Source organism: Panicum hallii, chromosome 9 (genome assembly GCF_002211085.1).
Source record: "Panicum hallii strain FIL2 chromosome 9, PHallii_v3.1, whole genome shotgun sequence".
NCBI lineage: Eukaryota > Viridiplantae > Streptophyta > Magnoliopsida > Poales > Poaceae > Panicum > Panicum hallii.
The window spans coordinates 6,560,301-6,587,462 of record NC_038050.1 but is presented as its reverse complement, the minus strand read 5'-3'; the positions used below and the strand labels follow the sequence as shown (position 1 = coordinate 6,587,462).

At 49.5% G+C, this 27,162-nt stretch overlaps 1 protein-coding gene across 1 annotated transcript; it reads right to left on the bottom strand.

Annotated features, from left to right (window-relative positions):
- Window positions 1-21,949: 21,949 nt before the first annotated feature.
- LOC112874661 (receptor protein kinase TMK1-like) lies at window positions 21,950-25,980 on the bottom strand. The gene is made up of 2 exons (XM_025938117.1): window positions 23,573-25,980; window positions 21,950-22,785 (listed from the first exon to the last, which is right to left on the bottom strand). The coding sequence occupies exons 1-2, from the start codon at window positions 25,941-25,943 to the stop codon at window positions 22,256-22,258; spliced, it is 2,901 nt and encodes a 966-aa protein (XP_025793902.1). The 5' UTR covers window positions 25,944-25,980; the 3' UTR covers window positions 21,950-22,255.
- Window positions 25,981-27,162: the final 1,182 nt, after the last annotated feature.

Below are 27,162 nucleotides of genomic sequence, written 5' to 3'. Positions count from 1 at the left end.
GGCGCGAGGGAGAGGACTCAACTAGTCACCGGCGACGACAGATGCAGAGCGGCGGCGCGTCGGATCAGGGGCTTCGCTCAATCGCTCCAGGCACGTAGGTTAGTGATGACAGAGTGGGGCCCGGCTGTCATAAGGACAGGGAGGTTGTAGGGACTAGAGTGGGCTGTACTACACTGGATATCCCAAGGACCTAGGGCCATCAAGAGTCATACCATTCACATCTACATCTGAGCGTCAGTTTGTACAGCTATTGCACTAACATATTGCACTTACTTGCATGGGGCGGGGCCGCCGGGGCCGGGGGCGCGGGGCGACGGGGCGGAGCCGCCGGTGCAGGGGGCGCGGGGCGACGGGGCGGGGACGCCGGGGCCGGGGGCGCGGGGCGGGGACGCCGGGGCCGGGGGCGCGGGGCGGGGACGCCGGGGCCGGGGGCGCGGGGTGACGGGGCGGAGCCGCCGGTGCAGGGGGCGCGGGGCGACGGGGCGGGGCCGCCGGGGCCGGGGGCGCGGGGCGACGGGGCGGGGTCGCCGGGGCCGGGTGTGCGGGCGGCCGGGCGTGCGGCTGCGCCGCTGCGGGCTGGGGGGCGGGGTGAGGAGGGGCGGGACTAGGGTTAGGGTTCCGGCGGGCGCAGGGGCGGGGGCGACGCGGGTTTACTGGGCCGTGGCATTATGGGCCGTGCTTTTGAATGGACCGAGCCGCCCATCGTGCCGTGACGGACCGCAATTAACCGGACCGTGCCGTGACGGACCGCAATTAACCGGACCGTACCGTGCCGCCCATCGGACTGGCTTCTCGGCCCATGGCACGGCCCAGTCTTTTCTTGACCCTGGCCCGGCCCATCATCTATGGTGCCGTGCCTCTTTTGGGCCGGACCAAAATCACCGGGCTGTGTGCCGGCCCATTTAGCCCGGCCCAAATGTACAGCTATAAGCGGGGGTCTCACCACCAAGTCGTATGAATTGAGCAAAATATAAAAAAAATATTTCTCATGTGGCAAAAAATAGGTGTATTTTTAAAAGTGGTATTTAAATGTTGGCCATTCGAATCGATGAAAAATAAATAAATAAATATTGCCTATTATCTTTATTTATTTTTCTTCTTTATAGTTATTAAGTCATCATACTTTGCATTCTACTTTTATTTTAGTATAATAGTATTATTGGTTGATTTATATTTTGAATTTAAATTATTAAACTCATTCTCAATTCTAGTACTTTCTTCTTATTTTTATTTTGTTCGCTAATTCCTTTGAAAAGAAAAATCAGAATCAGATGCGGTATCATACAAGCATATACATAAAATATGTCATACTAATTAAATTGTGTGCTCCTCCAACTAACATTGTGTTGGGTCAACTCTAATTTTACGATAATTGCCCTGATCCAGATGTTATGCAATAAGCCATAACAACACTTTAGCAAATTAAGTCAAGTGCGCTCGCTGCTCCTCGGTCCGGTCTGCAAGTGTGCAGGGCTTGACTGGACCCGGTTGCCGTTTCCCTGCCGGGGCAGGTGGACAAGACCAAGGCCACAATCCCTCATGACACATTGACACTGTGCCAGCGTTGAGTTGACTCGATCGATAGCAACGGGACAGAACCAGATGCCCGGTTTTCAATCACGCGCCGCGGCAGAGTTGATTTCACCGTGGCCACAGCGCCCTGTTTCGAGACCGCCTCCTTCCTCCAGCTGTCCAGCCGGGAGCAAGAGTGAGGGAAAAAACCCTCATCGCTGCCGCCGCCAACCCCACCGCTCCGCGCGAGATTGCCGTGGGTTGGAGCATCCTGCGCGTCGCCCATGGCGGCACGGAGGGCTTGTTGCTGGTTGTAGCATCCCGCGCGTCGCCCATGGCGGCACGGAGGGCTTGTTGCTGGCGCTCGCCCCCTCGCATGTCGCTCTTGCTGCCGCCTCTCATCCTCGCTGCCGACGCCTCGGACCTGCTCGTCCTCTCCGGGAGCCCATCCAGCACCCGGCGCTCGTAGGCATCCTTGCCTGCCCGTGCTCCTACCCCTCATCAGCATCGACAAGGCCTGCCTTGCTGGTGGCTCGGCTTCTCGTGGGGCCTCATCACCGCCGTCTACATCGCCGACGACCCCGTGATCGACTTTGTCCCGCTCCCCCAACTGAGTCGAGGCGCTGCACGGAGGCACGGGGCATGCCCAACAAGTTCCGCTACGTTGGGGTCAGCGCCGGCAATCAATGATTCATCGGCGTGGAGGCGTCTCCATGACGGTAGGATCGTCGGCGGCGGAGGCGGCGAGGGTTTTTTTCCCTCGCTCTTGCTCCCGGCTGGACAGCTGGACAAAGGAGGCGACCACATCAACTAAATGGGGTGGCTTGGTGTTGCATCGCCCCTAGTGTGGTGTGTGGGTTCAGTCCCGCATGTCAGGGTACCTCTTGGAAAGTGGCCCCGCATGTTGGTGACCCAGACATAAGGCAAGCCGGAGGCTGGAAATAGGTGGTTCAGGTGCGGTTCAGGTCAGAGAGCACCATCTACCGAGTGAACCTGTTCGCGTTTGCTAGGACTTGCGTCTCGACCCATCAAGGAGCAAGCTGCTCCTATATTTACCGCACCTTGCATGGCAAATTGCAAGCCCTTCCTATAGTTCCCAACCTTCCAAATCAGAATTCCGTAGATCCGAGATCAAGGGTTAGGGACAAGGGTTCCCCGACTTGCAACTGCAACAATTGACACGCGTTAATCGGCATGATGGAGAGGCGGGTATCCAGCAGCTGCTACCTCTGGTACGTTATTACAAACCCTACGACACCTTACATTTACCTTCCGCTGCACGGATCTGAAATCGCAGTAGATTAGTGAATTTATGGGCCGAAATCACAGTAGATTAACTAATCCAAGGGCCCAGGTCACGGTAGATTACTAGGAGTCCTCCTAATCTCCTAATCCATGGGGCTCAAATCGCTGGATCTGAGATTAACTAATCTACAGCCTGAATCACACGCAGTAGATTAGCTAATTGATGGGTCGAAATCACAGTAGATTAATCCCGTTCAATTGACGGGTGTCGGTGGCGAGGACGAGATGCGGCAGTCAGGCGCGACATGCGAGGGGGAAAGCGCTAGTGACAAGCCCTCCATGTTGCCTTGGGCAACACGCGGGATGCTGCAAGCCATGGCAATCTCAGCGGGGCGGTGGGGTCGACGGCGGCGAGGGTTTTTCGCTCACTCTTGCTCTCGATTGGGCACCTAGAGGAAGGGGATGACCACATCCAATGAACAGGATGCCTTGGCGTTGCATCGCTTGTGGCGCAGTGTGTGGGTTTGGTCCCGCATGTCAGGGGTCCTCTTGGAAAGTGATCCCGTATGTCGGTGACCCACACATAATGCAAGCTGGAGGCTGGAAACAGGTGGTTTGGGTGCGGTTCGGGTCAGGTGGCACCATCTACCGAGGGAACCGGTTTATGTTTGCGTGCACTCACGTGTCGACCTAGCAGGGAGTAGGCTGCTCCTATATTCACCACGCCTCGCACAACAAATCGCAAGCCATTCCTATAGTTCCCAACCTTCCAAATCAAAATTCCCTAGATCCGAGATCGAGGGTTAGGGACAAGGGTCCCCGGACTCGCACCTGCAGCAACCGACACGCGTAAACCGGCAAGATTGAGGGGGCCGGTTTCCATCAAACGCTGCCTATGGTACATTATTACAAACCCTACTACGCCTTATATTAACTTGCGCTGCACGGATCTGAAATTATAGTAGATTAGTGAATTTATGGGCTGAAATCACAGTAGATTAACTAATTTATGGGCCCAAATCACAGTAGATTACCGGGAGTCCTGCTAACCTCCTAATCTATGCGGTCCAAATCACTGAATATGAGATTAACTAACCTATAACCTAAATCGCACTCAATAGATTAGCTAATTGACGGGCCGAAATCGCAGTAGATTAACCCTATTCGATTGATGGGCGTCGGCGGCGAGGACGAGACAGGACAGTCAGGTGTGACATGCGAGGGGGCGAGCACCAGCGACAAACCCTCCGTGCCTCCATGGGCGACGCCCGGGATGCTGCAACCCATGGCAATCTCGGCGGGGCGGTGGGGTCGGCGGCGAGGGTTTTTTCCTTCGCTCTTGCTCCCGGCTGGATAGCTGGAGGAAGGAGGCATCCACATCCACTGAATGAGATAGCTTGGCGTTGCATCGCCTGTGGCGTGGTGTGTGGGTACGGTCCCGCATGTAAGGGCCCTCCGGGAAAGCGGTCCTACATGTTGGTGATCCAGACATAAGGCAAGCCGGAGGATGGAAATAGCTGGTTCAGGTGCAGTTCGGGTCAGGTGGCACCATCTACCGAGTGAACCAGTTTGCGTTTGCGTGCTCACGCGTCTCGACCTAGCACGGAGCAGGCTGCTCCTATATTTACCGCGCCTCGCATAGCAAATCGCAAGCCCTTCCAGTAGTTCCCAACCTTCCAAATCAAAACTCCCTAGATCCTAGATCGAGGGTTAGGGTCAAGGATTTCCCCGACTTGCACCTGCAGCAACCGAGGGCCAGTTTCCAGCAGCCTCTGCCTCTAGTACGTTATTACAAACTGAAAGATATCTAGGCCCCTAAGTGGGTTTTGATGTTTAGATGACAAAACACATATACGTTTAATCTCGTTATCTAGTATGTGTGCAGGTGCTAAAGTTGAACAAGCAAAATATATGATGAAGTATGACCCCTCAAAAGGAAATGAATAAGCGGTGGTTGAAATTTACTCGAAGAGTAGACTTTTGTTTTATTTTTAAGTATAGTAACTTGTACTATCAAGAGGGATTTTGATCTGCAGGTTTTGACTTAAAACTAGTGCTCAAGAGAACCCATACAAATACTTGTGAGCCACAAAAACTACTTCAAAATGATATTTTTGAGAGTATCTCTGCCAAAACCGGAGTCTCTGAGTCTATGTCCGGAATGTCTGGGAACAATGTTCGGAGTATCCGGATATATACCTGGAGTATCCGGGTTCCCTTTCACCAACGGTAGATCTCCGGATCTCTGTCTGGAATGTCCGGAGACAATGTTCGAAGTATCCGGATACCCTTTCGCCAATGGCTAGTTTTTATGAGTGAGGGTATAAATACCCCCCGTACCCCTTCAGCCAACTCTCTCTTGCCCATTTTCGAGCTGAACAACCTCATAAGCTTTTCAAGAGCTCTCTCACTCCCTCTCTTCATGTCTTGAGAAATTTCTTTGAGGGATTCAAGTGAGAGTGTTGCAAGAGGAGTAATCCGTGATAGCGAGCTGTCATTCTATTCTCTTGAGCATTTAGTCTTTGTCAAGCCGGTGGATTCAAGTTTGTTACTGTTGGAGCTTTGAGCTCCTAGATGGCTAGACGTGCTCATGAATGCTCAGCTGAAGCTGTGAGCATCACGGGAAGTTTGTAATCATCTTTCCTCTTGGAGGAATTCATAGTAAGTGACTTTAGGTTTGAGCATTGGACTCGCCCTTCAGTGACAAGCATAGGAGTTCTTGAGCACCGTCTCTTAAACTCTTCCTCAACGGAGACGCAGCTCCTTTGGGAGTGAACTTCAAAAAATAAATTTCTGTCTCTCCGTGTGCTCTTTACTTAAGTTGTCATCTATTTGCTTGTGAGACTAACTTTCTAGAGTTTGAGCTTGATCTACTTATTTACAAGCTTCTAACTAGAACTAGTTGGTGAGAAACACTTAGAAGGAACCCCTTATACTTGCAAATTTACTCGATCTAAATTACCTGCACCTGTGTTGTAGTTTGTCACTGAAATTTCATACCCGGACATTTCGGATATAATATCCAGAAACTCCGGACCTCAAGTCTGGAGTATCCGGACATATATCTGGAGTATCCGGACATTTGAATTACTGACTATTTGAAAAGTGTTTTAAAGTTGCAGATTAGCCTATGCATCCCCTCTCTAGGCATCTTGAGGTCCTTTCACAAACCCTATTATGCCTTATATTTAACTTCTGCTGCACGTATATGAAATCGCAGTAGATTAGCGACTTTATGGGCCAAAATCATAGTAGATTAACTAATCTATGGGCCCAAATTGGGAGTCCTACTAACCTCCTAATCTATGGGGCCCAAATTGCTAGATCTGAGATTAACTAATCTACAGCCTAAATCGCACACAGTAGATTTGGTAATTGACAGGCCAAAATCACAGTAGATTAATCATGTTCAATTTACGGGCGTCGGCGGCGAGGATGAGACGGGATAGTCAGGCGCGACATGCGAGGGGGCGAGCGCCAGTGACGAACCCTCCGTGCCACCTTGGACAACAAGCGGGATGCTGCAACCCATGGCAATCTCGGCATGGCAGTGGGGTTGGCGGTGGCGGCGGCGAGGGTTTTTTCTCTCGCTCTTGCTCCCGGCTGAACATCTGGAGGAAGGAGGCGACCACATCTACTGAACGGAATGGCTTCGCGTTGCATCACCTGTGGCACGATTTGTGGGTTCGGTCCCGCATGTCGGTGACCCAGACATAAGGCAAGCCGGAGGCTGGGGTGCGGTTCGGGTCAGGTGGCACCATCTACCAAGTGAACCGGTTTACGTTTGCGTGCACTCGCATGTCAATCTAACAGGGAGTAGGCTGCTCCTATGTTTACCGTGCCTCGCAAGCCCTTCCTATAGTTCCCAACATTCCAAATCAGAATTCCCTAGATCTGAGATCGAGGGTTAGGGACAAGGTTCCCCGACTCGCACTTGCAGCAACCGACACGTGTTAATCGGCAAAATGGAGGGGGCCGGTTTCCAGCAGCCGCTGCCTCTGGTACGTTATTACAAACCCTATTATATCTTATATTTACCTTCCGTTGCACGGATCTGAAATCGCAGTAGATTAGTGAATTTATGAGCCAAAATCACAGTAGATTAAATAATCTATGGGCCCAAATCGCAGTAGATTACTGGGAGTCGTCCTAATCTCCTAATCTATGGGGCCCAAATTGCTGGATCTGAGAGTAACTAATCTACAGCCTAAATAGCACGCTGTAGATTAGCTAATTGACGGGCCAAAATTGTAGTAGATTAATCCCGTTCAATTGACGGGCGGCGGTGGCGAGGACGAGACGTGACAATCAGTCGCAACATGTGAGGGGGCGAGCGCCGGTGATAAGCCCTCCGTGCCAACATGGGCGACGCGGGGGATGCTGCATTCCACGGCAATCTCGGCGGGGTGGTGGGGTTGACGTCGGCGGCGATGGCGGCGAGGTTTTTTCCCCTCACTCTTGCTCCCAGCTAGACAGCTGGAGGAAGGAGGCGACCACATCCACTGAAACGGGATGGCTTGGCGTTGCATCACCCGTGGCGCGGTGTGTGGATTCGGTCCCTCATGTCAGGGGCTCTCTTGGAAAGCAGTCCCGCATGTCGATGACCTAGACATAAGGCAAGTCGGAGGCTGGAAACAGGTGGTTCAGGTGGGGTTTGGGTCAGGTGGCACCATCTACCGAGTGAACCGGTTTGCGTTTGCGTGCACTTTTGTCGCGACCCAGCAGGGAGCTGGTTGCTCCTATATTTACCGCGCCTCGCACGGCAAATTGCAAGCCCTTCATATAGTTCCCAACCTTCCAAATTAGAATTCCCTAGATCCGAGATCGAGGGTTAGGGACAACGGTTTCCCGACTCGCACCTGCAGCAATCGACACGCGATAATTGGCAAGATGGAGGGGGCCGGTTTCCAGCAGCCGCTACCTCTAGTATGTTATTAGAAACCCTACTATGCCTTATATTTACCTTCCGCTGCACGGATCTGAAATTGCAGTAGATTAGTGAATTTAGGGGCCGAAATCACCGTAGATTACTGGGAGTCCTAATCTTCTAATCTATGGGGCCCAAATCGCTAGCGATATAAGATTAACTAGTCTACAGCCTAAATCGCACGCAGTAGATTAGCTAATTGGTGGGCCTAGATCTCCCTCGGTTGCACGCACTAGATTAGCTAATTGACGGGCCCAAATCTCCTAATCTCCTAATCTACGCCAAACGGGCATCCAGCTTTGAAGTCCAAACTCGAGCGCTGGACGATGAGGCGAAGGAATAGGAGGATGGAAGTGGCGGTACACAGGACGAACCTTGGCCACCGGACGTCACCACCTCCCTTTAGCAGACAGGCTCGTGCTCCGAAGGCTCTGCCACCGGCCGCCGCTGGTTCCGCGGGCGCCAACGAGAACAGTGGGATGAAAACCTTCCCGTTTCCGGACCCGGAGACCGCAAATATTAAGGGTCACGTGCGTGCGATTCATCCTATCGCAGAAGCTGTTCACCTGGCGGCCCGCTGGCTTCTTTGTTTTCTCACAGGCCCAAGTTATCGACCCATATTCCTTTTCTTCCTTTTGTTTCTTCTCGCATCTTCTTCCTGCTTCATTTCTAGCTCAATTTCAGGCCAATCAAAGCCATCGTTTCCTCGCGTCCATCCAATCTTCCTGCTTCATTTCACCGGCCCAATGATGTGGTGGATGGGATGCATCTAAAGACAACCGTACTATTATCTAAAGTTCACAATCTTATTTTCCTATGTTGAATTTTCGTGAAGCTTTATGATCTCTTCCACCCGTTTACAACTTTTGTACCACAAATTCAGTAAAATTTTCCGTAGATCAAATATTTTTTGTTCCATGCAAAATGAGCATTTTTGTTCCCAGTGATTTCCATATATGTTCCATCAGTTCACAATTTTTGTTCCACAAGTTCAATAAAATTATTTTCCTAATCAAATCTTTTAGTTCCATATCGAGTTGAGAATATTTGTTCCAACAGCTCAGAACATTTGTTATTTTTTATCATAACTTTTGTTCCATTTATTAATTTCAGGCTTTTTCATCTATCATCTATGTTATTTATTTCTACATATGTTCCACTAGTTCAAAATATTTGTTCCACGTGTCTAGATCTTTTGTAATACGAGTTAATCACATTTTGTTTCCAGTGGGTTGCTATTTTGTTCCATGAGTTAACACATTTGTCTCATGAAATTCCATATACTATGCAGTCAGTCGTTTTCTTTTTGCATCTGTACCCGATAGCTTGAACCTTCATGTTTGTTACCATATTTGAATTCTTGCAAAGAATTTGGACTTCTAAACTCACGTTCGCAAGAATGCTTGACTACAATTTATGCCAAAATAAAGTAACCGAGTCTTCGTTAGCACGGAAACCATCACGGAGAATATAAAAAAATGAATGTATGCTCGGTACGTGCGCATGCGATGCCAAGAAAGCAAGCTGGGCCTTGGATGTCGGCTCAAGAAAGCGCTGGCTGCCGCGGCCCGCGAGCGCGTATGCAATGAATCCAATCGCAGCCACCCCGAGACACCACCCACGACGCTAGAAAGGGAACTGGGTCGTGGGTCCAGTATGTTAAGTTGCCTTGGGCTTTAATGGGCCCGGTGCAGGCCTGTCTAGAGGTGAGGTGGGTGAGTGACGTGGAAGGCAGTCGGCGGCGGTGGCACTTGCCTTCCTTCGTTGGGTCTGCGTGGGACAGCTTATGGACCAGTTTATGGACGTGAAAGCGGGCTGGCCAAACGCTTCGTTTCTGGACCGCTTCCCCTACCAGCGCTTGCGGACCTCCTTCAGGAAACGGGCAGCGGGAGCGGACCAGCTTCCGCAGCTTACGCGGTCTAACTCCCCTCACAGTTCATCAAAAATTACCTGCTTTTGCCATCATACAAATAGGGCTGCCTCCCTCTCCACCCGTCTCTCTTCCCTAATCCAATTTCTCCCGTGCCCGTGACCGAAGATGGCGACGAGCTAGGGTTGGGAGAACCCACGCGACCTGACCCTGCGCCGCCCCCCGCGCCGGCCAGCGCCGCCCCCCGCCGGCGCCCCCCGCGCCGCCCCCCGCGCCGGGCCTGCGCCGCCCCCTCCTTCGGCCTGCGCCGAGTCAGCGCCGCCCCCTGCTCCGGGCTGCGTCGAGCCACGCGCCGCCCCTGCGACGGTCTTCACCAAGCCACGTGCCGCCGCTGCGACGGCCTGCGCCGAGCCACGCGCCGCCCCTACGACGGTCTTCACCGAGCCACGCGCCGCCCCTACGACGGACTTCACCGAGCCACGCGCCGCCCCCTGCGACGATCTTCGACGCTGCAGCCTCCTGTGCTCCTCCCTCAACCGATCTGTGCAAAGGTATTGGCCCTGTTGAATGCATACACTATGGTTGTGTTCTGGATTCAGAAAATGATAACCAATGATGGTTCAGTTAAGCTAGAGTTTGTAAGTTGTGATGAACTGCCACGCACTGCCACTGACTCACTGGTCGCCTGCATCCATTTTCCGCCCATGGAAAGGTGATGGACGAGTCACCCAAGCCCAGCAGCGACCCAACACTTGCAGCACGTTCCTGGTTGCATGCATGCACGCACGCTGCCAGTGCCAGCGCCCCCATGGCCATGTCTTAAGATCCTGCCACACTTGCGACTTCAATATGCCAGGTAGGAGAGGAGGGCAAGTTTCTGGTTCAATCTCAGCATCTTGTACCCCAGCAAGTTCAGACCCCTAGAGGTTGCTTCTGATAGATTAACAAGGTCATCTAGGCATATCTAGAGCCCAGCATCTCTCCTGAACGACACCTTCCGCAGACTCTACTGGTGGTATTTCCCGAGGCGAGGGTAAATATGCGCTAGTTGCTCAATCCGTTGCTTGTTTGGTAAGATTACCGAAATTGGATTTCCTATGCTTGCTAGATTGATAAGCTAGAGAGGTAGTCGGGGAATTGGTAGTCAGGGTCGGAAAATCATCTGCTTATAAATTATTTTTGTAAAAAAAGTAGTACTCATCCCGGAATAGGCGTTATGACAAAGAACAAGAAGAAAAAGGGGAAGAAGGGGCATGTGGCAGCAGTTGAGAAGGAAGAGGTGATATAAGAGGATCCATGGGACAAACCAAGAGAAGGCAAAAAGGTAAACCATTAGACCCCCGAAGCCAAGCAGAAGGAAAAGAAAATGAGTGAGCCGACTGAAGAAGTGGAAAAGTGGGAAGGTCAAGCCCTGGCTCGACTGAAAACAGTGATGTTTTTCAGACCCACCCTCGCAAGAGGGCTAGGGGTGCCCGCCACCTCGGGACTCCATTGCCGAGTTTTATCCCTTTGTTAGAAGGTTAGGTTAACTTTCACAAAAGGGGTCCGAAGGGGAGCCAACCGAGTTGAAGTGAGCGGAGATGGTAGATTGAGAACTCGGCGCATCTTACCAAACATGTACTTAGTTTACCAAGGAGAATCGCAGGGTAGAGATCAGGTGGGTGTATTCATCATCTCGGGGCAAAACAATAGTGTTCGATACATTAACTGGAGAGAGAGAGGGTAAGGGGGAGATAGGAGAATGCAAGCACATTCCGGCTTGGCGGAGGATGATGCAGTAGCATCCATGGCGTCAGTTGCAGTGTCAACGGCGAGGTGGTCATTAGTCAAAAATGTTGCTTGATCATAGTTTAGGAATCATAGTTTGCTCGATTGCTTGATCATTAGTCAAAAATGTTGTTTCCTTATTTTAGAATCAACCGGTGACATTTATGTTTCTAGTGATTGACGCTTTCTGTTATTACCTCCTAGCGAACATAATTAAATGACAACCCATGGATACGCACCATGTAATCCTAATCTCAATTAATTATTCGTGCAATGAAAATGTTTACTGTCTACCACCACTATGTAGCACGCCCGACTTCAATTTGAGTGCTGCCGATATGCCTTGTCCTATCAAGAAACAAGATGGATTACATCATATCCATCACGGATGCATGACTGTTTTTTTGTTAGACCATTGAAATTTAGAGTTTGGCAAACTTGAGAGTGAATTTCTTTGTTGAATTTGTTGAATGCATAGATGCAGAACATGCCAATGCCAAAGACTAGGAAACCCAATGCACAATGGGATGCAAATGCCGCAAAAATTTTTAATGAGATATGTGTGGAACAAGTCTTGGCAAATAACAGACCACAAGGTTATTTGAACAACAAAGGTTACGCCAACCTTATTAGCCAATTCAATGAACGGACGGGTAGGAATTATACCCGTGTTCAAATGAAAAACCGATGGGATGCATTGAAAGCTGATTTTACCACATGGAAGACACTACTTCTTAGTGCGTCTGGATTGGGAAGAGACCCAAAGACCGGTACAATTGCGGCTAGTGATGATTGGTGGGAAGAAAAAATTGATGTAAGCAACCTTGTATTTGATTTTGTTGTATATCTCATTATGTTGTTGTATGATAATATAAACTCATAGAGTTTTTGTGTTTCAGGCCATGCCGTTGTGAAAAAAATTAGATTTGCCTCTTTGGATAACGAAGAAGATGTTGAAATCATGTTTAGTGGTGTGTCCTGCACCAATGCAAATGTTGTGGCTCCAAGTGCAAGAGAGGGGTCAGCTGGTAATGGTAATGGTAATGAAAATAGAAATTGTAATGATAAGGATAATGGTAGTGATGATGTCCAAGAGGTACATCCAAGTCCTGCTGAAAAACAACCTGCGAAAAGAGGTGCTGCTTATAAATCTCCAAAGAAGGGGAAGAAAAATTTTATAGATATGCAGTTCAAACGTTTTGTGGACTCATTTGTGGAGAAAGCTAGTTCAAGCTCTGCAACTTCTTCACCCACTGATCATGTTAGGCAAGAGATAGCAGAAATGTTGCAATCAGTCATTGAAGCTGGAGCATGTGAAGGAAGTGATGAATATTTTTATGCCACGCAACTCCTTATCAAAAAGGAATTTAGAGATGTGTTTATCACTCTTAAAACTCCTGAAGGGAAGCTTGCATGGCTTAAGAGGACTTGGGAGGAGAGAAAGAAACGCTAGAGATTACTAGTGTATTGTATTTTTAAATTATCATTTGTATTGTACCTTTAATTTAGTGTGTTGTATGCTGAACCAGTTATGAATTTAGAACTTTGACATATGGCTTTCAGTTATCTGTACAGATGGCTTTCACTTCAAGTGAGTTCTGAAATAGCAAGTAATTCAAGTGAATCAAGTGGTTGGATGTATGAAGCAGTAGCAATAGCAACTTATGCAATGCTTGATTGTGAGATATCTTCATCTGAAAAGAAGCCAAGAAAAGTGCCAGAAGAATCAGGTTATCAATTTGTTCAGAGGCAACTCAATAATGAAGAGAGCTGCTATAACATGTTTAGAATGGGAAGGTTAGTGTTCTATAGCTTGCATGATGAATTAGTTAACAATTATGGTTTGACATCCTCAGATGAGATGTGCTCGATAGAAGCACTTTGTATGTTCTTATGGATGTGTGGTGCACCTCAATCAGTTCGGCAAGCAAAGCATATTTTTTCACATTCTTTAGAAACTGTTAGTAGGAGGTTCAATGATGTCTTAGAAGCTTTGAATCTTTTGGCTGCCAAAAATATCAAACCCATAGATGAGACCTTTGCTGTGGTGCATCCAAAAATCCAAGAGCATAGATCCTGGCCTCATTTCAGAAATTGCATAGGTGCAATAGATGGAACACATATTGAAGTTATTGTTCCACCATCTGAGCAGGCAGTGCATATGAATCGACATGGATATTGCAGTCAGAATATTATGGCTGTTTGTGATTTTAATATGAGATTCACATTTGTGGTAGTAGGATGGCCTGAGTCCGCTCATGATACTCGCATATGGAGGGACACTGTGTTCAATAAATACAAAAATAATTTTCCACATCCTCCCGACGGGAAGTACTATCGTGTTGACTCAGGCTACCCAAATAGAAAGGGCTATCTAGCACCTTATAAAGGTCAAAGGTACCACATCACAGAATTTCAAAATGCTGGCCAACCAATTGGGTTGAAGGAGTTGTTCAACCATGCTCACTCATCGCTTAGAAATGTTATTGAGCGTTCATTTGGGGTGATGAAAATGAAATGGCGCATTCTTTTAAAAATGCCAAGCTACTCAATGGAGAAGCAATCAAAGATTATAATTACTTGCATGGCGTTGCACAACTTTATTAGAGATAGCAATTTGAGTGATAATGACTTTAATACACTTGCATCTGATGAGACATATGTTGATGGGGATGCGGGAACTACTACTAGTTATGTTGGTGATGAGGAAGATATGAGAGATGTACGAGATGCTATCGCGCAAGCATTGGCTAGAGGATATTGATAATGTAATTTGCGCAAAAAAAATGATCTAATGACACTCTATTATCTAATTTATAATGATGTTATCTAATTTATCATTAAGTTATCATTATCTTATTTAAGAGTAATTTATAATTAATTGTATGATATATTTGTGTTATTAATAATTCTATTATTTTTATGTTGTAAGAATAAATAAATATATATCTATACATAAGAAATACATGTATTCAGTAAACTAAGGGTATTTTAGTCATTTCTCACTTCTGACAGGATTTCATCCCATTCAATAAGCAGTCTGCCAAACATTTAACTTCTGTGACCAGCTGCTTATTTAACAAGCTGCATCTCTGGCCAGCTAGCCACCAGCTAGCTTCTGAACAAGTTTCAGCTGTGCCAAATAGGGCCGTTGCCTCCTGTAGTCTCGCACCGCCCAAGCACGCCTCCAGATGCGGCAACCAGGCAATTTTTTTCCCCAGACAGTAAACTGAGCAACAAGATCAGTATAACCATTTCAGTGCCATGGAAAACACATTCCAAAGCAACACAAACATGACTAACTTTTGATACATGATTGGTAGCAAACCAAATGATAATAACCAAATTTCGTCAGATAGTATATTAAGACAGCTGCAGGATATATGCATCACTCCGAGTGCCAATTTAACATCCCTTTTACCTCTGGCGTAAGGGTAGGTAAGGACGTACGACGACTTTACCCCCGGAGAAGACAGGCCACTACGGCACACCCCAGACGTCTGCCGGGCTGTGGGTCAAGCCGTAAAATGCGCCAGGTGATTGCGCCGCCCGTCTCGGCAAGGTGCACGTCGCCTGCCCTGCAGCCAGAAAAACCCGTGCCGCCCGTCCCGTTGGAACGGACAGCACACGTCGCACCAGGGCACGGTATGAAAGCGCCTCCATCGTCATCTACGGGGCCATTGGGGCCCACACGAAGGGGAGAAACTACACGATCCCAGCAACCTCCCTCTATAACGACTCCCTTCCCTTAGACTTATAAAAGGGGAAGACCCCGAAGATTCGGACTCACACTCGCACGCGCACACCCCATCAGAGACTTGGGAGCCATATCCCTCTCTCGCCTGTTTGTAACCCCTGCTGCAAATCTAGTGCAAGCGCACAAGTGGCTCGAACTAGATGTAGGGACATTATGTCCAAACCAGTATAAACCCTCGTGTCTTTTCTTGCTCACCATCCGGGCCAGACGTGCAATCACAAGATTTACCAGTCGGCGGTTCGAAATACCGACACTCACCATTCCTCCTTCCTCCTCCCTCCCCTTCTTTCTTCTTCCTCCTCAAAATTTTTTCTTCCCTTATTCTTCCTCCTCAAAATTTGTAGAGGGCTTGGGAACTTCTATAAAATCCAGGATGGTAGGTGTGCCGCACTTTTTGCATTTTAGCTCTTTTTTTGAAAAAAAAATTCATATTTGGACCTCTGGAGAACGTATTTCCGACTTTGGACTCTAGGGGTCGGCGTTGTGACTTACGGCGCCGAGGTAACACGTCTCGGCGCTGTGAGCCATGGCGCCGAGATCCCTAACGTAGCCGCTGACTTGGCGCTGATGTGCCAGAGGTCTCGGCGCCATGAACCATGACGCCGAGCCCTGATCTATACACAGCGCCCTTTTCCTCTCTCTCCCCGCGCCCTCTTCCTCTCTTGCTCTCTCTTGCCGGCCGTGCGGCCGCCGGCACCCTCCTCTGACCGCCCCTCCACCGGCCGTGCGGCCGCGGCCACACGCCGCGCGGCCTCCTCCACGGCCTCCTCCGGCCACCCTTTCGCGGCACCGGTCGCCCCTTTGCGGCTTGCCGCTCGCTCGTTCTGGCCGCCCCTGTGTGAGCACTGGCGGCGAGGCCGCAAACCAGTGCGGCCTCCTCCGCCCGGACCTCCTGTAAGTCTTTTTTTAATTTAGTTAGGTATTGTAGTAGTTAGCAGTTTAGGTAATTTTAAAATAATTTATTTAATTAGTTTTAGTAGTTTAGTTAAGTAATGTAGTTAGTAATTTCTTGTAGATAGTTAGAAACTATATTTAGAAAATGTAGTTAGACAGTAGATGTAGGTATTTAGTTAGATAACTTACTTAGATAAATTTAGGTATTTAGTTTGGTAATTTTGTTAGGTACTTTAGTTAGTTCAACTTGGTATTTTTAAGTAATTCTAGATATTTATTAGGTAATTTAGATAGTTAGAAAATATTATTAGTTAATTTTGTATATTATACCTGTCATAACCTTTGTGTTGTGCATAAGAACTAGATGGATAATTTAATCACATTGTATCATGGAGGCAGTATCGAGAAATATGTGTTTCGGAATATCACTTTTGATGGAATGCACGGAGTCTCCCTGATATTCAATGATCAGCCGTTGTGTTAGTGAGGTGTTTGGTAGAGCTCGTGATGAGTTTCAATGCATTTTAAATGCATTTCAAGTGAGGATGCCATCTCAGTTAAAGGGGCTGTCCACTTTGGTAAATCGGGCCAGATTTCCAGACGGCTGGTCGCTATTGCATGTGAGGTTGAATGGGAGAACTATGTGAAAACTGTCATGAAGAATGAGTATTAATATTTAGATTTGATTGTGCGGAAGTTCTCAAAGGCTCCCAGCCCTCATGTACATTCAGCCCCTAATATGCTACCTACTAACCCTCCGTTACCCAACCTTGAGGTGGATCAGGAAGATGCGGTTGTGGTCCCTGATGCTCAATCCGGTCCGAATGAGTTTGGCGTTTATCCTCATGATCGTGTACATTGTCGGATTGATGATATCGGTACGCCCCCTAGGAGATTCCTTTAACCTAGAACCATCCAAGTAAGTGTCGTAGTAACACCACCTTTTCTTTTGTTATTCGCCCTTAATTCCACTCATTTATCCCAATACCATCTTTAATTGTTGTTTAAATGCAGGAGATATTCCAGATAATATTAGTGTTCCCTCTGTGCCTCCGTCTTCCAATACAGATGGGCTTCTAATAGTGTGGGTGTTCAGATTGATGATGATGAGGAGCCTTATGGGAATGCAAGAGCCATTGATTCAGATGATGACCGCCCAGTTGCAGCATTGAGTAAAGAAGATATGGAGCGCATCAAACTTTTTTGTCCTGATCGTGATCCACTAGTTCATAAATTCAGCGATCTCAGTCGTTCTCATAGTGCTTATGCAGAAGGAAGAGATAGCGAGCTGCTAGAGGCTACTGCCTACTGAGGCTCGGGATAGCATCAAAATTGAGAAGGACCTTTTAGTTTTATTAAAGGACTTGCCTACATTGAGAATGTGGTTACATGAGTATTCTATGAAACGTAAAAGAGAATTCAAGGTTAGGTACTCCTATGTGGAGTGGCGCTACATAGTGGTGTGCGAGAAGGCTAATTGCAATTGGAGGGTCTGTGCTCGAAAAAAGAAGGCCACGGGAAAGTTTAAAATTGCAAAAAATTAGGTCCACACACTTGTGCCGACACAGAAAAAATAAATATTCTTACCAGCAACCCAATGTGAATCTGACGAGGTGCAAGGTCGAATGCATAATTTTCATACATCCAATACCTCTGGTTATATGATTCCTCTTTATCTGACTTGACTACCTTGTAAGGATCACCGTAGAAGCACATCGGCACAGGAACACCATTAGGCAGCGACAAACGGATGAACATTGTTCCAGTCATCACCTTTGGTTTACTAAATTTACCATGCCTAGTCATCTAAGGTTGCATATTACACATATTAATAACTAAACCCTAAACCTTAAGCAATTATACTGAATAATACACATAGTATAGATCAAATCAATACGTGAAAATTGAGGAGGGGAGAGAGGATACCTTGGTCTTGAAGATCTATGGATCAAATCAAAGTTTTCAGGGTCAAAGACATCGATTGATGAGGTTGGGCGGGTGGGGAAGAGATAGAAAAACCGAGACAGGGTAAGACATATGGGATGAAGGCTCGGACAGAGGAAGGTGGGCGTGCTGTATGGTAGCCAGCTTGGCGCCACGATCTACGGCACCGAGCTCGGCGCCATGAACTCTGGCGCCGAGCTGGCTGCCACGTCGGCGCTAGGTAGGTGGGCACGTGGCGTCTCGGCGTCATGAATTATAGCGCCGAGACATGTCACTTCGGCGCCATGAGTTATGGCGTCGACCCCAGGATCCAAAAGTGGGAATAAATCTGCTAGGGATCCAAACGTAAATTTTTTTCATGAAAAGAACTAAAATGTAAAAAAGGCAGGGTAGGGATGGGCTCGAGGCCCCCCCCCCCCCCCCCCCCGGGATCCGCCTCTCATCCTGTGATGATACTACGGACATGAATTGGAGCTTCGGTGGAAATTTCTCGTAGAAGCTTCACATGAAGCGACCGTAATGCGTTTCAAATGCTGTTTAAGGTAATAAATTGGTGGTTTCAACGTCAGCTCATGTATGTTGAATTTAAATGATATACAGGAGAGAAGGAGGTGAGAGGAAGAGATCATTAGAATGGCTCCAGGTTAGATGACCCAAGATGACCCAGGCAGAGTGCCTGCATTCCATGTCTGATAAGATCTAGGTGCTTTTGTGTGAGATCTTGGCTCTGGATATAGCGTGACTTTCCATGTAACTCACAATATTCATATGTTCCGCAAACAAAATAAGAGATTATGAGTTTCTATATGGGCCATCTACAAAGCAGCACCAGTCTACTTGCCCAAAAGAATGGCCGATGAAGGAATTATTTGACCGGTGAAAATGTTGGATAGCTCCATCGCACAGGTTACGTGCAAATCTAAGTTTTTTGGGTGCTTTTCTAGCAAAAGTGAAGTGTATACAAATTCCTAATGAAAGTTGCTTATGTATTCGCTTCTCAGAGACACTTCCTTTTGCATTCTCAACAGAAAAAAAAATCTCGGAAAAGGCTGACACAAACTTCTCCTCCGATCCGTCTGGGTTTATTTAGCACTCCCTCCACTCAAGTATACTTGTCTTTCAGGCAAAGGAACCAAAAAGTTGTTTTGTAGCTTGTTTTTGTTGCCTAAAACGTCAGCTAAACAAGACTCTAAGCACATTTTGGACAATGCTCTAAGCAGCATAGTCATGTACCTTATGGCGATTTCGTAGCATGTATGACATACAATCAGACATCTATATACATACAAGAAGTTGCACGTTCTTAGAAATAAGGCACTCCATTGGTCCCAACTTTTTTTTTTATTCAAGGCTATTTGCACTTGAGGGCACGACAGGAACTCAGAAGCTGTACCTCGGGCCGAATGAACCCAACAATTTCGGTACAAACTGGCCCAATAAGATTAATCACCACCCATCATACCAGGACGTAAAGCCCGGCTAGAAGAACACGGCCCGATCCCAATTTACCATGTGTTTGGTTTTCCCTTTTCTTGCGGGTCCCCGCGTCCCGGACAGACAGGTAAAATCTTGCCATCCCGTCCAAAAGAAAAAGGGGAATCTTCCCACGAAAGAAAAATAAACATAAATCCTTCTCAAAAGCAAAATGATTTATCGGAGTTAGAATCAAGATGATTTTTTTCTGTGCCCTAATTGTTCGGAAACTTATCGTGCAGATCAGATTCGGAGTGCTCATCTTCAGGCCCCGACTCCTGAACAGGTCTAGCTAGCACGGTAGTACCAATCCGAACTCAGCCTTATCCAACCGCAAAACGGAAGGGATAACAGCGTCCTCGATCCATCGTCGAATCGCCGCCTACCGCTGGTGTTCTACGCCACTCCAGCTAGCAGAGCTCCACCAAGCTCGAGAATCTGAGGCCTGAGCTAGGATAGGAAGGTCCCTCGGTGATGGCAGCCAGCTAGTCTGATGTAGATGTACTCCAGCGAGCTAGCGACCATGACTAGCTCCCGGCGTGGTCCCATTGGAGATAAGCGTATCGGAACAGCGCTAGAGTCCTCCTGCCAGCTCCCCGTGCTTGACGCGTGCTCGTGCAGGCCGCAGACTGGCAGGCGCGGTGGTCACGGCGCGCCGGGTCGACAGCGAGACGACGGGGCGGGCAACGGGGCAAGCAGACAGGTACCACGCCGGTTCGCCCCAGCCCTTTTGGGCGAGACGGGACGAGGCCCCAGAGCCCACTAGACACGGCCCGGGGCGCCTTTACTGGCGAGCGGCAAGCTGCTTTGTTGCCTTGACCGAGGAGTAAACGGTATCGGGAGGCAGAGGCCGGCGAGACGCCGTGGGGGCGTGGCGTGGCCGGCCGGCCGGCTCCTTTTTGGTTTCCAGTTTCGGCAAGCCTGGAAAGGGGGCGGAGGAGGGGCCGCGCCGCGACGTCCCTCGCGGTCACGGGCCACCCCGCCGCGGGCGCACGCGCGAGTCGACAGCACAGCACAGACCCCGCCGGCCGGTCGACCGGTGCACCGGGAGAAGGACACGCTTCCCGCGTCGCCAGCGCAGGCGGCGCTTGCATGGTCCCCCGGGCCGGACCGGCGGCGAGGCCAGCCTGACCCGGCGCGGCGCGTTCCGACGCGATAGGTTGCCGCTGTCGGACCGGCGACCCCGCGTCGGGTCGCGGACAAACCAGATGGACGCCAGTAGAGATCACAGAGCACCGTAAAATCGTCAAAAAGGAGGTCCAGAAAGAAACACACAGAATTACGTATCCGCCGTGTGACTGTGCGTTTACTCTGCTGCTCGCTTGCTGCTGCAGCTCAGCGCCACCCTGGGTTCGACACGGACACGATTTGGAGCCTACTACTACTCCAGAAGATAAGGCTCTTTACAAAAGTCCAACGCCAAGCACACCAACACTGGACACAGCCACACAGGTCAGTCGCCTCGCCTGTGTACAGACGAGTTGTGAATTGCGCGTAGAACATCAGATGCGAACAAACCTGACGGAACAGGGCCATGCACCGGAGTCGCGTCGCGGTCGGACAACTGGATCGCAAATTCCAGTCTCGTCCCCCGTTGTCCTGCCTTGAATTCAGGCAGGTAGGCGGGCAGCGGACGCCTCCCAGCAAATCAGCAGTGCATCGCTGTCCGTCCCGGGCTCCTTTCGCAGGTACCGGTGGACACAGGTTGTTAGCGCGGGGGGTCTCGGTTAGTGGTGTGGTTTTGGTTGCCGTCTGCAACGATCTGGGAGCAGGGGAGCGCAACTGAAGCTAGGGCGTGGGGTTGAGGCTTCAGCTAGTGATGAGGACTCTTTTGTTTAGTTGAGCTGCCTCACATGAATTAGGTACAGCAGCATGGCGGATGGACGGGACCTGTGTCGGATGCAGCTTTCTGCTCCAGATTGGAGCTGCATCTGGCGCCTTCCAGCTCCAGGTAGCGAGAGCCAGAAACGGGTGTTTTTTTTTCCGAAGAGCTAAACTTTAGTCGTATCATATTAAAAAAATTATTATTTAAAGATACTAAATAAAATCTAATTACAATACTAATTGCAGAATTCTAGGCTAATTCGCGAGACGAATCTAATAACATATATTAATTTATAATTAGCGAATCTAATAACATATATTAATTCATAATTAGCGGATGGTTACTATAATATCACTATAGCAAATTATTAATTAATTAAACTCATTAAATTTATCTCACGAATTAGCCTCCATCTGTAAAAAAATTTATAAATAATTATTTAATATTTCTAGACAGTAAGATTCTCTTTGACATGACAGGGCTAAATTTTAGTTCAGCGGATCCAAATGGGGCCTCTTCCAACCTGGTTACGGTCACATGGCAAGGTATCTATCTGGGATGATTACGTACAGATTAGAGACCTGATCAAGACCAATAATTGAGTTGCAACATGTAGTGTCATGTACTCATGAACCTCGATGGTAATCCCGGAGAAAAAAATAATAAAAGGACCAGTGAAATGATCATAGCTGAGGCGCTGCTGCACAAGAACATGTATCAACTTCAGGGTCATGATTTTCAACGAATAGGATCACCTTCATTTGCAAATCATCAATATTCGATACAACCAACAACAACCCTTGCATTCTTCTACTTAATCTTAGCAAACGACATATCCAGTTAGCGAAATTTGCAAACTTCCAGGCAATCAGTCAAGATCACTGCATACATGATCAAAGGGCAGCTAAATGGCAGTACAGGGCCGAATAAAGAGACATTAAGATCTGGGGTGAAGAGACCAAAAGAATGAACACAAGGATCACTTGAGCCTTCTATTTCAACAGAAGCATAAGGTTTAGGCACACCCTAGCAACTAGCTGTCTATCTTCCATCGGCAGAGGTGAACGACTCGGCAAATCCTGGAGGCCTTGTAGGGATGCTTGTCTGAGTGTTGTCCAAGCTTGCAACAAACGAAGAAGTCGCGCCATCAAAATGGCTGCTATCCTCGAAAGCTTGCCATTTCTTCAGCGCCTGAGGCAGCGTCATGTCAAGGTCGATACCATAGCTGTCGTCCGAGTCTGGATCGGTTGGTTTCCACACATCTGAAAGGGTAGAGAGCACATTGACAGCATGGCCCATGTCGGGCCTTTGGTGTGGTTCCCTAGCACAGCAGTGACCAGCAAGCTCTGAAACAGTGCTAACACTAGCAAATGTCTCCTCGTCAAGATCAATAACAGGGTCGATTGCTTTACGGAACGTGTCTTTGTTGAGCTGCATTCTCCGGAACCATGTAACTAAGTGCATGCTATCCTCAGGCTGAGTTTCATCAAGTGCCTTGCGTCCAGTAATCAGTTCCATCAAGATGACGCCAAAGCTGAAGACATCAGCTTTTGTCGTTACTCGTCCAGTAACTGCATATAAAATATTTTTTGCGTTAAACAGATGTTGCAAATAGCACATTTGAGTTCATCAAGGCACAGCTAACAAATTGCTGCCTGGTCCAAATTATCAGTTAGGACAAGGCAGTAAAAGATGATATGGTTATCAATTTAGGTTATCTTGTTTTCTAACAGGAAGATGGTGGGCAATGCTATATCGGTGGGCTCACTTATAAATCGCCCTGTTCTTATACTGTAATGTTAGAAACAGAATAAGTAATTCAACCATGGGTCAACATTTGGAGTAGAAGATCAATTACAACTTAAATGGACGTACCCAACAAGTAAACTATCCTATTTGATCTCTGAAAAGGTCAACCAAGACATAAAAAACAACTTTTCAGGTATCACATTTGAAATATTCAAATCTTCTTAATGAGCACCTAAAGTATCTCTTATGGAAAGAAACATTTATGAGTCACAAGTCACTAACAGGGGCGATGCTAGAGTATCCTAGGATGGTGCACATGCACCAGGGAAGAGAAATACAATAGCAACTTAGCTCAATTCCACTATACCCCAACTGGCTAATCATTTCGGAGGAAAGTTATATAATTCAATGATATTATTATGAACACACCGTAAGTTAAATGTATTATGCTTGTTAATTGAAATGAACACCATTTGAGAAGCAAGTTATTATTATGTGATTATTAATGATACTATTACGGATGCACCGTAATTTAATTGTATCATGCTTGTTAATTGACTGAACACAAAGCATCTATATACTTGAGCAGAAGAAAGATAGGATGATCACCTGCATACTCTGGGGCAAGGTACCCAAACGTGCCAGCAAGTCTTGTCTCTACTGAGACACACTTCCCATCAGCTGGTGCAAGCCTGACCAATCCAAAGTCCGCCACCTTTGCCTTCATGTCGTCGCCAAGAAGTATGTTTGATGGCTTCAAGTCTCTGTGGATGAAAGTCTGCTGAGCAAGGCTGTGCAGGTACTCAACACCCCTTGCAACATCAAGTGCGATGCTCAGTCGCTTTTTCCATTCCAATGGCCGCAGATTGTTCTCTGACCACTCAAACAGGTGTTGGCTCAGTGTCCCCTGTGGCATGTACTCGTACACAAGAATCCTCTCATTGCCATCAAGGCAATAGCCAAGCAGTGACACAAGGTTCCGGTGACGGACCTTGGTCAGCACAGCAATCTCTGATTTGAACTCATTTAGCCCTTTGTTACCCATCACACCAGCCTCCATCCGCTTCACAGCAATCTTTGTGCCATCGTGAAGCTCACCCTTGTAAACAGTGCCAAACCCACCTCGGCCTAAGATGTTATGCTCACTGAAGTTGTTGGTCACATTGCGGAGAACTTGGATTGAAATGACCATATTTCCACTTTCAACAACATGGATATCCCGTGGATTGCTGCTTGCTTGGCTATATGTCTCGCTTGCTCGAGCACCGCCATTGGCATTTCCCCCTGCAACTGTGATTTTGACCATGTCATCTGAACCGGAGTGGCGGGGATGGATGACCATGGCATGTGGACTCTGCACCCTTCCGAAAGGCTTCTGCTTTCTCTTGTAGCAATAGAATCCTAATGCAGCAACAAGGCCCAGTCCAGCAACTGCGCCAATCACTGAGCCTGCAATGACTCCAATAGAAGATGAAGAGGATCCCCCATTGTTTCCACTGCTTCCGCTACTGCCTCGCCCCGATGGACTGTCATTGCCCGTACCACCTGATCCAGCTGTTGGTGCGGGAGCATCCTTGCCTATGTTTGGGTTGCCAGCAGTTTTCAACGCTACATTCTTGGAAGCAAAGGTAGGGAGTTTCCCATAAAGATTGTTGTTTGTCAAATCAACTTCTCTCAGCGAAGGCAATGAGGCAACCTCCTCTGGTACAGTACCAGTGATGTTGTTATTAGCAAGAATCAGCAACTGAAGTGAGCCAATCTTTCCAATGGCTGGAGGGATACTCCCACTGAGACCCATGTTGGTTAAAGACAGCCTAGTAATGTTCCCTTCTCTATTGCATCCAACACCACCAAAAGTATTACATGGATCATTCCCTTTCCAATTTTCTGCAAGCGAGCTTGGGTACATGAACCCAGCAGCCACCTCAAGCAGCAGGCTCACACGGGGATCGCATGGCTTTCCAGGTTCCTGCAAGCAGAATCGCTCTGATGTTGCGACCAAGTCAGGTTTCAGATCACCAGAAAATTCAGGCATCGGCCCTTGCAGCAAATTATTCGTCAGGGTCAACTTCTTCAGAGATTTCAACTTGACAAGACTGTCTGGTACTGGCCCTGTGAGCTTGTTGTCGCGGAGTTCCAAATCCCATAGACTATCAAACCCTGTGAAGTCAGGCAAGGGCCCAGTGAAGGAGTTAGATTGCAGCCACAGCTGCTCCAGAGACGTCATGTTGCTGACAAAGCTAATCGACCCATTGAAACCGCCCCCGTTCTGGTTATTGAGCCAGAGCTGCACCAACGGCACGCCGGCCAGCGACGCCGGCACGGGCCCTGAGAGCTGGTTGTAGGACAGCGACAGCCGCTGTAGGCTCGGTATCGAGCCGAAGAAGTCTGGGAACGTGCCGGAGATGTTGGCGCCGTTGGCGGAGAAGTTGGTGAGGGCGTTGCAGGCGGCGAGGTCGTCGGGGAGCGTCCACGGAGCGAACGGGTTGTGGTCGATGTCGACGGTGCGGAGGTCGGTGAGGCCCTTGAAGAAGTCGGCGGGGATGGAGGTGAAGTTGCAGTCGCGGGCCAGAAGTTCCTGGAGCGAGGAGAGCCCCGCGAGCGAGGGCAGCGGGCCGTCGAGGAAGTTCCCGTAGACCTCGAGGCGGGTGAGCGCGGTGAGGTTGCGCACCTCCGGGGCCAGGGTCCCCTTCAGGCCGCGCCCCCCGACCTGGATCGCGATGACCCGGCCCGAGTCGCAGGCCACCCGGTCCCACGGCTTGGGGGAGCAGGGGTCGCCGGCGGTGTCCCATCCCAGCGTCTTGTCCGCGCCCATCGCCTTCGCCACCGCCCGCATCGCCTCCACGTCCGACGCCGAGGTCTCCGCCGCCGCGCCGACCGAGAGCGCCATCAGGGCCAGCAGCACGGGCGCGCAACACAGGCCGGCGGCGCGAAGGCGCCGCCGCCGCCGCCGCGCGGTGGAGGCGGTGGGAGACGGCATTGCGTCACAGAGAAGAGGGTTGGGAGGGAGAGGGGAGAAGAGAGAGAAACAGGAGTAAGTTTTGGGTGGTGAGATTTTAAGTGAGGAGAGAGAGTAGAGAGAGGGGGGGGGGTCGGGGTAGCACAGGGCACATGGGCAGAGGGAGAGAGCCGGTGGCACATGCGTGGGCCCCGGCCGCCGTGTGTGCGGGGAGCGCCGATTCAGCTAGGGTTGCGGTCACCCCGGTGTGAAAATGACGGGACTGCCCCCCTCGCGGCCGCGCCGGTTTTGAACCGGGTCTCGCGGCGCAGCGGTGAGAGCCGACGAGAGGGCACGAGAAGCGGGCAAGGAAGACGACGCCAGCTCACGCCCGCTGACGCGTGGGGACCACGCGGGGAGGCGGGCTGTAAAGCGCCGCGATCCCTGCACCAAAAGGCGTGGCGATTTGCGTCCGCCTCATCCGGCCTGTCTCCGCGCTGGAGCAGAGCTGGACGGTCCGCGCCGGGCCCAGCCGGCAGCGTCACGGGTGTTCACTCACGCCGGCGGTGGGGGCTGCTGCACTGGCAGCAGCGGAGGAGGAAACGAGAAAAAAAGGCAAAAGGGAATCCAAGACGGCTTCTCTTCTCTCCCTCGTATGAGGTGGGGCCGGGGTGGCTGCCGATGTCGAACCGCCTCACGCTGGGCCCGGCATGTCAGTGACCGGTACGGTCACGGCCGCGTTGGCCGGCGTGCCGCGTCCGGCTCCGGCATTCAATGGGGGCGGACGGCGAGGGGGGATGGGATGGGATTGGGGGATCCCTTGCGGTTTGAATTCGTGTGGGCGAAAGGCAAGACCCCGCTTGGCTAGTGGCTACGGCGCCCTTTCCCTTTGCTGCTTGCTCGCACGGCGAGGGAGTGAAGGGCTACTGCTGCTGTACCAGTGTACCCCGTACCATGCGGCATCTCTATGCGCGGCCGACGAGTTAGGTCGGGCTCGGGCGGGGCCGGCGCGGCCACACCCCCGATGGAGTGCCGGAGCCGCAAGAGTGCAAGACCCGGCGGGTGGGTTCGTCCTTCGCCGAGGGTTGGTCGGGAAACGGACGGCGGCCGAATTGTCTCCGGTGACAAACCGCCGGGCTATGGTTGAAGACTTGAAGTGACTCGGCACGATAGAGACGATACTCCTTGGAAATTCTTGGTTGCCGGCGATAATCTGGATTTCCTTGGCGGGTATGGGGGCCATCGTTCTCCGTGAAGATCT

Bases quoted from the DNA above. Each gene is read 5' to 3' on its own strand.
- LOC112874661 (XM_025938117.1), bottom strand. From the start codon at position 25,943: ATGCCGTCTCCCACCGCCTCCACCGCGCGGCGGCGGCGGCGGCGCCTT. The intron at 22,786-23,572 runs GTGATCATCCTA...TTTTATATGCAG, and splicing joins CCTTGCCCCAGAGTATGCAG to TTACTGGACGAGTAACGACA.